We start from the raw sequence: 14,794 nt of genomic DNA on the forward strand, positions 1-14,794 counted from the left end.
AACTCTGGAAAAAAGACATAGCTCTTTGTGATTATTGTACAAAACATTAATTAATATGTTGAGAATATTCATGAGTTATGTGCATTTTGGGGACAGGGTACTTGGCGAATGCTGTATCACTGAGCTGAACCCACTCCCCATGGGCACTGTTATAAACTTTGTATATACATAAACTTAATTCTCACGTCTTAGGAGTTAAATATATTACTTCATTTACAGATAGGAAACTGTGCACCAGGAGGTTAAAGGACAAGTGCAGGCCACAGACATTGCACTTCATTCTCTGTATTCAAGTGTTATTTAGGTGGCCTCACTCTAGCTTCATGTAAGGAACCCTTGGCAGCTTCATCTTGCTTGCTTGCTTTTATCTTCAAACATTTTTGAAGTTGACATCTTGTGCCATATAGCATATATCCTGGAAAACTTTTGAGAATGTCTTCTAAAAAGCTGAATCCTAGCAGTGCAAAGTATGTTTCAAATATTGTTTAGGAAGTGTGGTTGGCTCGTGCCTGTAATCCCAGCATCAGGAAACAGACACAGAAGATTACTGGAAGCTTGAGGACAGCCTGGGCTATGTAGTAAGGCCCAGCCTCAAAATAAAACTAAGTTAAGCAGACCAAAACATCTGAACTCCAAATGGATCAGTATGTTTTGTTTTGAGAGCTTTTAGGGACTTGCACCACAGCGTCTGGAGGATTAGGGACCCCAACAGCTGTTCATATCAGTGTCTTTGAACACATTGCAATTTTTTAATATTGCTATTTGTAAGTGGACTTAAAAAAGTCAATTGTTATTTTTCCCAGTGGACAGGTGCCCCCGCCTAACAGGCAAACAAGGCAAAAGACCTGATATTACGAGCTGGGTGGAGGACTTCTCAGCGTCACATGGGAGGACAGGGAACTGACTTCTGTTCCTCCAACTGGAGATAATAATGCATCCACTGATCTCTTTTCAGAACTGGTGGAGTCTCTCTCATTGCAGGGATCTTATGCTGGAAAAATCCACTCTATTGGTGATGCCTTCAGAAATTTCAAAAATCTCCGATCCTTAGATTTATCAAGGAATTTGATCACTAGTCTGAAGGTAGGTTCCATATTCTATGATCAGCCAGGTTAACTCAATTTATAGTCTCATGGGAAGAAATGAGATAAGATAGAAAATGTCAGCCTGAGAAGTCTAGGATCTTCTTTTTAAAGGTTTCCCAACTACATTTTATTACTTTCTACAAATTCTTTCACCTTCATGCTTAAATTTTTTTAATAAAATATTAGGTAAAGCCAGGGGGTGGTGGCAAACACCTTTAGTTCCAGCACTTGAGAGGTAGAGGCAGAGACAGGCAGATCTCTGTGTTTGAGGCCAGCCCAATCAGCACAGTGAGTTCCAGGACAGCAAGGGCTACTCAGAGAAACCCAGTCTCAAAAAACTAATAGATATACATTAAAGTTTATTTTGTACTCAGGGAAGAAAACATGAAACTAAACGTGCCAAGGGCATTAGTACACATTTCAATGTGTGTAGAAAACATTAAGTTTCTGACTTGTGAACATGAAGATTCTTAATCCTCATTCTAAGAGGAAGACTGGGTGGGCTTAGGACATACCCTAGGATTCTGGTGATGGCAGTCACAGTACACATGGAACAACACTTACAATGCTGTCACTGTGAATTTTTTTTTCTAGAAAGATCAGGAAATGATGATCTCAATGAAAAAAAGTGTTCAGGTCAGAAGGGCAGAGGGCAATACAAGAAGTAGGAAGAGGGGGTTGGGGATTTAGCTCAGTGGTAGAGCGCTTGCCTAGCAAACGCAAGGCCCTGGGTTCGGTCCCCAATCCGAAAAAAAGAAAAAGAAAAAAAAAAGTAGGAAGAGGAGACTCTGTTGGAAAAGTGCATGCTGCACAAGGCATGAGGCTTTTATTCTAGATTTCCGCACATGAAATTCAAGTTCTGGGAAAACAAAGAATAGTATGATCCCCGGAGGCTTGTTGACCATCCAATCAGTGAACTACAGTTCAGTAACAGACTCTAGCTCAAAAAGCAAAATGGTGCTTGGTGTAGTGGCACATGCTATTAATCCTAGCACTTAGGAGGCAGAGATGGACTGATCTCTAAAACTTTGAGGCCAGTCTGGTCTACATAGTGAGTTCCAGGATAGCCAAAGCTTGACAGTGAGATCTGTCTCAAAAACAAGGTAGTGAGCAATTGAGGAAGACTCTTAAATCATCCTTGGCCTACATACACACACACACACACACACACACACAGAGAGAGAGAGAGAGAGAGAGAGAGAGAGAGAGAGAGAGAGAGAGAGATAAAGACATAGAGAAAACAGAGAAAGACACAGAGAAAGACATAGAACTATTTATGAAGATCAGCAATGTACAGTTCCTAATGTGCTTTTATTTTTCTTTCAGGGCATCCAGTATTTATGTTCACTCCAAGATCTGAACTTATATTATAACAACATTCCTTCATTAGTGGAGGTGTCCCGACTACAGCCCTTACCCTTCCTCAAAGAACTAGATTTGAGACTCAATCCTGTTGTAAGGAAAGATACAGATTATAGGCTCTTTGCTGTGTACACACTGCAAATGCTGGAGAAACTGGGTGAGACCCTCCTCCTCTTCCACTCCTCCCCAGAACCTTACTGCCTCTTAACCGTCTGGATGTTGGACTGAAGTGTGCACTGGCAGAAGACATTTGTTTAACAGTCAATATTTATGTAACTCTTTGTGCTGGCAGGATGTATGACGAGTACTTTTATTGTTTAGGGAATGACTCTATGATTTTATCAGTTACTTCCGGCTTTAGTTTTCCCCAGCTGATGGTTTCTCCACTGCTTCCTCAACATAACATTCCCAAGTTGAGACTTATTTTACAAGGTGCCCACCTCTATAAACCATTATAGTAATAGGAAGCCAGTGCAATTCATTGGGAACTAGTTGTCGGGAAACAAAAACAACAACAAAAACCCAGAACCCATTCCTTAGAATGAGCTGCTCCCTATTCCCACATAATTTCCTTGTTTAATAGATATTTCTTGTTGCTATAAAATTTAATTTCACATGGTCCTGAAAAGGTTATTGCTGAGAAACTGTGTTAAAACTTGTCTCAGAACACATGGGACATTGAGCCTTACTATGTGATTGCTTGCTGCCCAAGCTTCGCTTTCCTGAAGGAGTAGGTGAGCCAGTGGCAGTTGTTGCTGTGACAACTGAGTTACTACTGCTTGCTCTAGTGACAGCACAATAGAATTGTGTTCTGACCTTCTCTAATGACGTGAGTCTGGGCTTCAGTTTTTCCTCTGCAAATATGCTTTTCTGACTCTGAAAAAGTAATGTACTCAGGCCATGGTTTTCCCCTCCAGATGACCGAGCTGTCCGTGACAGTGAGAGGAGAGCGGCCAAGCTACATTTCAGTCAGTTGGGCAGCAGTGAAAATTTTCTCCTAGAGGTGGAAAAAAGGTAAGAAAATCTCTCTTTTTTTTTCAGTTTGGTTCAAGGGAATTTCTAGTTTTCTTTCCTCATTTTGCAGCAGAACTTTCAGATCTACAATACAGTTGTCTGTTTAAAAATAGGTCTATAGGGAGGAGAATCAAGCCCTCTTCTATTCTGACCTGTAGTGTTTCCTTTGGCTGTGGTTGTTATAAATTCCCCATCATTATGGCCACAGAAGGATACAATAGGACACTATAAGATCTCTGACTCTGTAAATTCTTACCTACCCTCTCTTGGCAGAATTATCCTTTGCAATGCACCGTCTGTTTGAATTGAACTAGGATTTCATGACCGTAGGCAAGACTGAGTTTTGTTGCTTTGGCAAATTTCTAACAAAACAAAAACTTCAAAACAAAGAGTAAAGACACCTCTAGGCTCTCAGGTACCTGAATGTTAGCATTTTCCATTTCTTGTTATAAAATTCTGTTAAAGGAAGACATATCTTCTACACTAAACTCATACTTTAAAGTTAGCCTTGCAGGGTAATAGTAGAAGCCCCCTTAGGACCAAGGCTCGGTAGGCAGAGGCAGGCAGATCTCTGAATTTGAAGTACCCTAGTCTACAGAGTGAGTTTCCAGGACAGCCAGGGCTAGACAGAGAAACCCTGTTTCAAAAAACAAACAAACAAAATGAAACAATAACAATGGAAAAAGTTAGCTTTATTAGAGCTGGTGAGATAGCTTAGTGGGTAAAGGCTCTTGCCACCAAGTCTAACAATCTGAGGTCAATCCCTGGGCCTCACACGGTAGAATGGGAGAACAGACCTCTGTACACATGTTGTGTAACACATGGACACATCTATCACAGAAATGAATTCATTCAGAAAAGAATAAATGTAATTTGAAATGTTTAAATTAACTTCATTAGTTTCTAAAATTAATTGCTTACAATGTACATAATTCAAAAAGTCAAAATCACTCTCTATTTTGCTATTGATACTTAGCTATTTATAGTACTCTCCTGTTGTTTTCTAAATACATGAGTTTATTTATTAGTCTACTCATTTGGTCTAATGTATTGTTCACCACATGGAATAAATGCTAGTTACATCTTTTTGGGACTGAGGAAGTGACTCAGTCAAGAAAAGCATCTGCTTGCACAAACATGAGGACATTAGTTTGGAGCCCCAGAATCTACCTCATCAACTATGAAAATAAGTAGATAGACAGACAGACAGACAGACGGACAGGCATAGTGGCACATGTCTGAACTCCAGTGCTGGAGAGGCAAAAACAAAAAGATCTGAATGGCCATCCAGCCAAGCCGAATAGGTGTGCTCCACCGTCCATGGAAGACTAAGTCTAAAAACATTAGACGGAGAACACTTGAGGAAGACACATGACATCAGCTTCTAGCCTCCACATGCACACACCCACACGGAAACACATACCCACAATAAATACCATACTTTTATTATATGTGTATATGTGTTACAAGTACATAGGTTGTGTGTGCAGTATCTGTACATATGCATATATGACTTTATGGTAGTTTGTTTCCTACATGTACAGTGTTTAATTTAACAAGACATCATGAATATATCTCCACATTATCTTTCTATTCTTCATCATGTCTTTTATCAATCTACCTTTCATTTTCTTTTCCTTTGTGGCATTGAGGATTAAGCCCTTGGCATTTTAGACAAGTCCTCTAGCACTGAGGTACTCCTACAGCCCCCGTTGTTTACCTATTCATTTTCTTCCCCTTCTCCAGAATATGAATCCATGAGAAGAAGGATATTTGCTGTAGTATCTCAAGTGCCTATAGCAATGCCAGATGTGTAGAAGTAGCTAAAAAAATTAATTTGTTTATGATGAAAAATGGGGCTTAGTAGATGGCTTAGCAAGTCTAAAGGTGCTTGCTGTGTAAGTCTGGTGACCTGAGTTTGATCTCTGGAACCCATATAAAACAGGAGGAGAAGGAAGGCAGAGGCAGGTAGATCTCTGTGAGTCAAGGCCAGCCTGGTCTACCAGGCTACTTCTAGGACAGCTAGGGCTACACAGAGAAACTGGAAAAAAGGGTGAGGGGAGAGAAGCAGCTCCACAAAGTTGTTTTTTAACCTCTATACACATACAGTGACATACCTGCATTATACACACACACACACACACACACACACACACACACACACACACACACAATAGTAATAACTAATAAAATAATGAACAATGTCAGTTGAGCTGCCATCTTCTTTTCCAAGTGAGTTTAGCTTTTTGCTATGATCTTTGTTTTATGGTATAGGCTTCAGAAAACATTCATATTTTTCTATTTTTTCCCTTAGTTCCCTATTTTTAAATATAATATTTATTAAGAATAATTTACATAGAATAAATTTTACCTTATTCTAGACATAATATTTCTTTTAAAATATTTATATGTTTAGCATATATAGTAAACTAAATCCTATTTTAAATATTGTATAATTTCCTGTTTAACATAATAAAATAAAGATAAATCAATGTGTAACTGAATAAAATTTCTACTTAGGTAAAAAAAAATTCCATCATTAATCTGTTTAAGTTCCCTTTAAGCAATTGCTAAGTTATAGGTTAAAATGTTCTTCTATGTCCAGTATTGCAGTATCATATAAGGTCCCCAGTATTAGATAAAGTTTTTAAGCCTCTTTGAGTCCCAGTTACCTATGAAAAAGTAGCAGAGTGCTTTTAAATTTTTGTTTGTTTTTTTAAAGATGGGGTTTCTCTGTAGCCCTGGCTGTCCTGGAACTCCCTCTGTAGACCAGGCTGGCCTCTAACTCAGAGATCTGCCTGCCTCTGGCTCCCAAGTGCTGGGATTGAGGGCATATATGCAGCATGCATGCATCGTTGCTGCCACCTTCAATGCCACCACCACCACCACCACTGCCATTATTTTTAATGAACTTTTTATTTTGTGTGCACTAGTGTGTTGCCTGCCTGTATGTCTGTGTGAGGGTGTCAGATCCCATGGAAGTGGAGTTACAGACAGTTGTGAGCTGCCATGTGGGTGCTGGCAATTGAACCCAGGACCTCTGGAAGAGCAGCCTGTGCTCTTAACAGCTTAACCATCTCTCCAGTCCTGCAAAGGCAGGGGCTTTTATAATTAAGATGATGAATATGAAGATCCCACACACAGATCAGATCGGGGTTCAGTACTTCCTCAAGTAATTACCTCAAGTACGAACACTTTCCTCTTTTATCTTTTTTTTTCTACCTAACAGCAGCCTCTATTATAATTTATGGTAGCAGAATCATCCTTTCTGTGATATAATTATGTTTATTTAAAGTTTTAAAATGATAGCCTCTCAATACTTCAGACTTAAATTTCAGTTAAGAAAAAAAATAAGATTTGATGTTCTTTTTATTATAGTTTTTAGAATAAATATTCTGAATTAAGAAAAAAAAAAAAAACATGGCCTCAACCTGGGCACAGTGGTACACACCTTTAGTGCCAGTACTTGGGAGTCAGAGGCAGGCAGATCTGTGAGTTTGAGGCCAGTCTGGTCTACAAAATGAGTTCCATGACAACCAGGGCTACACAGAGAAACCCTGTCTGGAAAAACCAAACTAAACCAAACCAAACCAAAACAGATCATGGCCTCCACTAGGATATCTGTAAAACATTTGGGGAAAATGAAGAACTAATATTTTGTAAGCAGCATAGACCAGTGGTTTCAGAGGCTTTCTTTTGAATTTTCAATAAATCCTTCTGTATGACAGCTCTAGGGAGAAGACAATGAAAAACTGTGTGACAGATGAGGGCCCTGCATCACACGTCAGTCCTGAGGTTGACACCAGAATGGAAACAGGTATTGCCTCTGTATTTGTAAAATAACCAAGACACAAGTTGCCTTTGGCGTCATAGCCAATCTTAGGTAGTATGAAGACAAAGTAATTGTGAGAACACAAATTTAAAGAAAGTCCAATATTTTCTGGCTACTTGGTAAAAATTCTCTCTTTCCAGTTGCCAGAAGGACCTTGTGTTATACAAGGACAACCCCGGATCTTCAAAGCACAAGCAGGATATTCAGAGAATTCAGTTTCATACATCACCTTACATCATTTGTGCTCCCTAAAATCATACCACCCATCCCCTGGGCTCCTAGGCATTGATTGCTATGATAATTGAGATAATTGATTTCCTTAGAGACTGGTGACTCATCTGCATCCATTGCTGCAGACACCCTGGGCCTCCTAAGCTTCTCTCTCAACCAAGCACCTTCCCAACCACAGAATCTCTTGTATTTGCAACATGTAACTTAACTGCCTCTTCTTGCATGAGCTGTGTTAGATTCCATTAGCATAACATTATCATGATAGCACAGACAATTCATTCCATGATTTAAAATATAAATGAGTTAAAGTATACAATCTCTGTTGAGAATAAACTGTGTTAGTAGGCAGCCCATTTTCCACTATTGGTTTTCCAGTACAATTAAGGTGGTTGTACCACATCAATGGCCATGCCTCAGACTCAGAGAAAGTTTTCTGTTGTGTCTGATGCACCCTTGTGAATTAGCTGGCCATTCTTAATCAGATGACCTTCACTTGAGAACTTTATTTTGCTTCAAGGCTTATTCCCCTTGAAAGACTTATTATATTGTACACAAAGTCTAAAAGCAGCAGACGTTTCAAAATCCCAGAAAGAACTCTAATAAGAGATTAACTGTGTAGTTTACATATTAAATGTTTTCAGTTGCTAACATATAATGCTTCATTTTCCTGACTTTTTTTTTTTCTTTTTTCGGAGCTGGGGACCGAACCCAGGGCCTTGCGCTTGCTAGGCAAGTGCTCTACCACTGAGCTAAATCCCCAACCCCTTCATTTTCCTGACTTTTTAATCTATTTATATGGACATTTATTAAGTCACTTTCACAGTTTCTTGATAAACCATAATAAGGCAATATTTTCCTTTTCCCTTTTTCCTTTGATGTCTCAGTGCATATAGAAGAGGAATATGGGTTGTTTGTTTTGAATTTAAAAGCATTTTTATATTTAAAATAGATGCAATTTTGAAATTATTTTGGTAAATGCTGAAGTGCATGAAGAACAACATTCTGGTTACTCAGAATCTAACCACAAAAGAGAATCACAGTTACCACTTTGGCTATATTGCCTAGGTTTTTTCCTAGGTACACACATTTCCAGATGGGAAAAGTACTTTGAAGCACAATTTGACCGGCCCTTGTATGAGCTGAATTAGAATTAGTCTTCATTAACGTAATATAGCATTAGTGTATGTAAGACTTCACCCCATGAGTTAAAATGCCTTTGAGTTTTCAGTTTCTATTGAGAAAAAGCTGCTGCACTAGACAGCCCATTTCCAAAGGTTTTTGAGGCACCATCTGTTCCCTAATTTTTTTTAATGTGAAATTTATTTTGCTGCTTTGAAACATTAAAGACCTTTGCTTCCCACTGCAAATTGCGTTTGTGCTAGATCCTTGGGGAGGGTGGCCAGTAAGCACCATTGGTAACACAGTATGATTAATGCGGTCATGCCATGTTAACGGTCATGCCTCAGGCTTTCCTACAGTACAGCTTGTACCAGCTCATTTTTTTCAAAGCGGTGCTTTTGAATGGGCAGGCAACTTCCACTGCTCTGGATTCTCGTACTGTCTCTTACGCACATAATCTTTGATACTCTTCTCACACCCACAAAATAAGCAACTTAGGCTCCAGCCTTCCGTTCTCTCTCCTCCCTTTGTTTTTGCTGATCTAACCCATTTTCACATTTTTATTTATGAAGTAAATTTATTATTTATTTTTGATTCTCTCATTTATTAGAAATATTAGTCTAGCTTGGCACCTGAACCAGCGTCTCTTCTGCACCAGTCCCTCATCTCTGCTGACTTGAATCATCTCAGCCTAACTTTCCAGCCCTCAACCTAATATCCCACCAGAGCAAACAAAGCCCAACAGCTCTTTGCGTTTCATGGAAATCTTCCCAACTCTGCTATTATCCTGGCTCAAAAGCACATGGGTGTTGTCCTGGTTTTCTTCCTATTGCTATGATAAACACCACAACCAAAAGCAACTTGGAGAGGAAAGGATTTATTTGCCTTACAGGTCCCAATCTCAGGCCATCGTCGAGGAAAGCCAAGGCAGGACTCAGTCAAGCAGGGCAGAAACCTGTAAGCAGATCCTGCAGCAAAGCCCCTGGGGACCACTGCTCACTGGCTTGCTCCTGTGCTTGCTCAGCTTGCTTTTTATTCAGTGTAGGACCATCTTCCCAGAGGTAACAATGCCACAGAGAGCTGGGCCCCCTTCTACCAATCATTAGTAAAGAAAATGGCCCCATGTTCAGATTTTCAAGTCTGATGAGGGAATTTTCCTGAATGAGGCTCCCTCTTCCCAGATGACCTCAGCTTGTGTCAAGTTGACACAAACAAACAGAGAAGCAGAGATTTGACACTGCTGCTCCTCTGAGTCCTTACCCTCCAGTGTGACTTGGAGCCCTCCCTTCCATTTCTTAATAGCTCTGCTTAATATTTACGGAGTACAAATTGTGGCCCAGGGACTGTCTGTGACCTCATCTAATTCACACAACCTTGAAGTCAGTAGGACAGGTGAAGAAGTTGAAACCCAGAGGGGTGAAATAACCTACCCTACTTACACAGTAAGTGGCAGAGTGCAGATCCAAGTGTGACCTATCAAAGTTCTTCCTCTGGCTTTTTTAAAATTCATTTTGTACTCTGATGCCAGATTAATTCTTTTAAAACACAGCTGAGATAATTAATTACACACTCCTACGTAAAGATTTCATGGCTCCCACCCAATTACTACATAAATTTTAAACTCCTTAACCCAATATACAAAGTTCCCCAGAACTTGGGTCTCAAATTTTCTTCAGCCTACCTGAAGCCTTATCTCCCATTTTTCCACTACAGTGTGCAATGCTCCAATGAAGCCAAGCCTCCTCCTCATCCTCTTCCTCCTCCTCCTCCTCCTCTTCTTCTTCCTCCTCCCCATCCTCTTCCTCTTCATCCTCCTCCCCATCCTCTTCTTCTTCTTCCTCCTCCCCATCCTCTTCCTCCTCCTCCTCCTCCTCCTCCTCCTCTTCCTCCTCCTCCTCCTCTTCCTCCTCTTCTTCTTCCTCTTCCTCCTCCTTTTCCTCCTCCCCTTCCTCCATGTAGTCCTTCCTGTCTTTCCTCTGCAAATTAATGCCATTCCTCTGAAAAGCTTTCATCAAATGCTACCTTTTCTTTATCATGCAACTCGCAGTCTTTTCACTTAGCAAAGCCTTTTAAATTAATCTACAAAAAGATGGTTTTGATTTTTTTTAAATCAAATGCCTATTTTGTTTATGTGTATACATGTATTTGGATGCATGTGCACATGTGTATGGAGACCAGAAGTTGATGGGTCTTTGTCAATCATTCTTTACCTATGTTTTTTGCATTTTGTGTGTACATGTGTTTCTATGTATGTGTGTGCACATGTTTGGGCAAGAGCATAAAAACAAGCCAAGGGTTGTTGTCAGGTGTCTTCTTTCCATCTTGCATATTAATTAGGTGGGTCTCTCACTCAAATCCAGAACTTGCTGATTGCCTGCCCCAGTAGAGTTACGGGCAAGCCGCTGTGCCCACCAGTCCTTGGGTGTGTGCCAGGGACCCAAGCTCTGGTCCTGCTTGCATAGCAAGTGCTTTAACCACTGAGCTGTCTCATCAGCCCTTTAATCTTTCTTTCTTTCTTGTTTATTAATGTTTTAATAGTCAGGGTGCTTTGTTGAATCTAAAGCTCACCAATTCAGATAAGCCGGTTTATTTCACTATGTATTCCTGGCTGGACTAGAACTCTCTATGTAGACCACACTGGTTTAAAATTCATAGGGATCTACCTGCTTTGGCATCTTGAGTACTGGGATTAAAAGCCCAGTACTTGGGCAACAGACACGGTATCTTTGTGAGTTTAAGGCCAACCTAGTCTACAGAGTAAGTTTCAGGATATATAGCCAGAGCTACATAGTGAGATCCTGTCTCAGAAGGAGGAGGAGGAGGAGGAAGAGGAGAAGGAAGAGGAGGAGGAGGAGGAGGAGGAAGAGGAGGAGGAGGAAGAAGAGGAGGAGGATGAAGAGGAGGAGGAGGAAGAAGAGGAGGAGGAGGAAGAGGAGGAGGAGTGTATAGCACATGCCTAGTTCTTCTGTGACATTTTGTGGGTTGTTAGCTCATTTTTTAATACTGAATTAAGTGATCCATTGACTTATAGTTTACTTAGTAAACTCAACTTCTGAAGGATATCTTGATTGCATCTAAATTTTGAAATTATAATGAAAAAACTGCTATAAACATCCTTGTACAGATTTTGTTTTGAGTTAGGGTCTTTTGCTGTTGTTGTTGTTGTTGTTGTTGTTGTTTGTTTGGTTTGTTTTGTTTTGGAAACAGGGTTTCAGAGTTTTTCTGTGTAGCCCCTATCTCAGAGGTCTGCCTGCCTCTGCCCCCTGAATGCTGTGTTTAGAGGTGTGTGCTAATATGCTCAGCTCTCCTTGTACAGATTTTATATAAACTTATCTTCAGTTACTTGAATAATTACCAAGTAAACCATTGGAGTTACACTAGAGCTTTACAGGCAACAGTGACTAGAGGTGTCTAGAAGCTTGAAAGGCCCTAAAAGGATGAGCAGCACACTTTGACTGGCATGAACAACATTAGTGAAAATGTGGTTGGGTAGAACCTGATCAGATTATAAAGAATAATGGATACCTTATTAAAGAGAATGTATGCCAGGTGGGTGGCACATGCCATAAATCCCAGAATGCAAGAGGCAGAAATGGAGGATCTCTATGTTTGAGACCAATCTGTTCTATACAGTGATTTCTAGACCAGCCAGAATACATAGCAAGACCATGTGGGTCCCAGGAATTAACTCAGGTGGTTAGGCTTGGCAGCAGGTGCCTGACCCTCTTAGTCATCTCAGAAGCTCCAAGACCTTCTTTATAACTCATTAAAACCCATCCCATTTCAACTTGTTGATTCTTGACATCTCAATTTGGCCTTGATGGAGTTTTACATGGATAAATGCCAGCAGCAAATAGCAAAGACTTCTTAAAATGCCAGCTTAAACAAGACAGAAGTTCATTTCTCTTTCCTATAGAAAGAGTCCTTCAAGGCTTAATGTGGAATCAGGAAATTTTTAAGAGTAGTATAAATATAGGGGTAACTACTGATCTCTGCTACAGTCCAAAGGAGAGCAATTTAGCTCTGTGTGCCTACTGGACAGAACTTGTGTTAGGTTATCAAGGAAATGACACGACAGTGTCAAATCTTCCTGCGCTCCCAGTCCAGAGTGATTTATCATATCTAATTAGGTCATAGGTCAGGCCGAGTCAAGAACACCATTGTGACAAAGACAGCAAAGGGAGAAGGAAGTAGAGTGCTCAGATGCTGACTGGGGGCCTGGGAAAGGTCTCACTAGATGAGAAGTGCTTGAGCAAGCTCTCTATGGGCATAGCTGAGAAGAAAGAGTTGTCCAAGTAAAGAGAAAAGAAGCTGCAAACCCAGATCTGAGAAGTGAGGCAGGAAACTCTGGTCTGTCAGGTCACCAAATAGAGGTGTGACAGATAAGGACATCAACGCAACTTGTGACTGGCACAAAAGCCCAATTGCAAAGAGTCTCTTTACTAGTAATTGTGTTCCTTTTTATACTCATGAGAAAATGGGTAGCAATTTCTTTCAAGGAAGAGGCATGATTGGCTGTGTCTCTAGAGAGAAACTGAAGCTAGATTCAGTCAAGAGAGGACCCATCTAAACAGAGCAGCAGTGATGGGACTTGAGATGAAATCCTCAAGGATGAAAGGAGACCTGGACACAAATGTTGAGACCTTTTTTGCCTGTGATGTTTTGTTACAGAAGTTAAATTTAACAAGATTTGAATTTATGAATAAAATATTCAAGAGGTATTGAAAAGATAAAAAGTACACGGACAGGGTTGGGGATTTAGCTCAGTGGTAGAGCGCTTGCTAGGGTCCTGGGTTCGGTCCCCAGCTCTGAAAAAAAGAAAAGAAAAAAAAAGTACACGGACACTGAAGGTACAATTCATGGCAGTCTTGTGATGGGAAAATACTCATTTTCTTTACCATTGTCTTTTAATGTGAATATTATTGCATATTTTAAGTTGGGAATTACATTTTTATTAGGACTTAGTAAATCAAAGAAAATTGCTCAGTTTCATTTATTTTATGGACTAGTGGAACACAAGTAACTTTTTTTTTTTTAAGATTTTGTTTTTTGAGACAGGGTTCCTCTGTACAGCCCTGACTGTCCTGGAACTCACTCTGTTCCAGCTAGTTGAACTTACAGAGATCCACCTGCCTCTGCCTCCCAAGTGCTAGGGTTAAAGATGTGCACCACCACCACCCAGCTATTTATTGTAATTGTATGTGTATGACTTTAGTATGCATGCATGTATATTACACACATGCAGTACCCACACAGGCCAGAAGAGGGAATCAGATCCCGGATACTGAAGTAACAGGTAGCTATGAGCCTTCATATGGGTACTAGAAACTGAACTCAGGTCCTCTACAAGAACAGCAAGTGCTATTAACCCTGAACCATCTCTCCAGGCTCCCTCCTTATTTCTGCTTTTAATTTTTTTTATTTGGAATTCAATAAGGTGTTTATTGAAGTTTTACAGTGAGAGGAAGGGGACAAAAGTTTGAGGAGACAGAGTGTCTATGGACCTTGAAGAGCAAACAGCTGAGGTGCCTTTCCATAGCTGGACAGCAAGTCCTTCCCTGTTGGTGATCTGGGCAATATATTTCTATTTCATCCTGTTATGGATTTTGGCCAAACATGAAGTGATTGCTGGTGGCTGAAGCAGTCAACTATTAGTTCTTGCCTCCATCCCAGAATCATGAAGTCAAAGTGTTCCTGTTACCTTGATATGGGGTGTGAAAATGGGCTGGATATCACTGTCACAACTGTACTTGTTTTAGGCATTAAGTATTCAACATAGTTTCTATCTGAAGAAAAAAGTATAAGATTTTTAAAAAAGTATCTTAAGAATGCAAACTGTTACTTTTCCTAATTTTTCCTGATGTGGCACTGTGTAAAATTTAGCCATAATTGTGTCAGAATAAATTACTGGAGTTTTTTTGTTCAAGAACATAGCAGGACAGGCAAGGTGGCTCAGCAGATAAAGAAGACACATGATGACCCAAGTTTTGTCCCTGGGACCCACTTGGTAGAAGAAAAAGCCAACTTCCCCTAAATTGTCCTTGATCTGCACATGTATGCCATGGAATTCACGCATTCACACACATAATAAATAAGTAAAACATTACAAATTTAAAAAGTACTACAGCAGCTGGGCATGGTAACTCACACT

At 40.1% G+C, this 14,794-nt stretch overlaps 1 protein-coding gene across 1 annotated transcript in view; it reads left to right on the forward strand.

Moving 5' to 3' along the window:
• Positions 1–14,794, forward strand: part of Lrrc36 (leucine rich repeat containing 36) — a 52,645-nt gene that overhangs the window by 12,564 nt on the left and 25,287 nt on the right. Inside the window, exons 2-5 of the mRNA XM_032887989.1 lie at positions 956–1,083; positions 2,412–2,604; positions 3,365–3,461; positions 7,190–7,278. Of these exons, the coding sequence (XP_032743880.1) occupies positions 956–1,083; positions 2,412–2,604; positions 3,365–3,461; positions 7,190–7,278 (507 nt within the window). The remainder of the gene's footprint in view (positions 1–955; positions 1,084–2,411; positions 2,605–3,364; positions 3,462–7,189; positions 7,279–14,794) is intronic.

Source organism: Rattus rattus, chromosome 17 (assembly GCF_011064425.1).
Source record: "Rattus rattus isolate New Zealand chromosome 17, Rrattus_CSIRO_v1, whole genome shotgun sequence".
In the NCBI taxonomy this organism is placed as follows: Eukaryota; Metazoa; Chordata; class Mammalia; order Rodentia; family Muridae; genus Rattus; species Rattus rattus.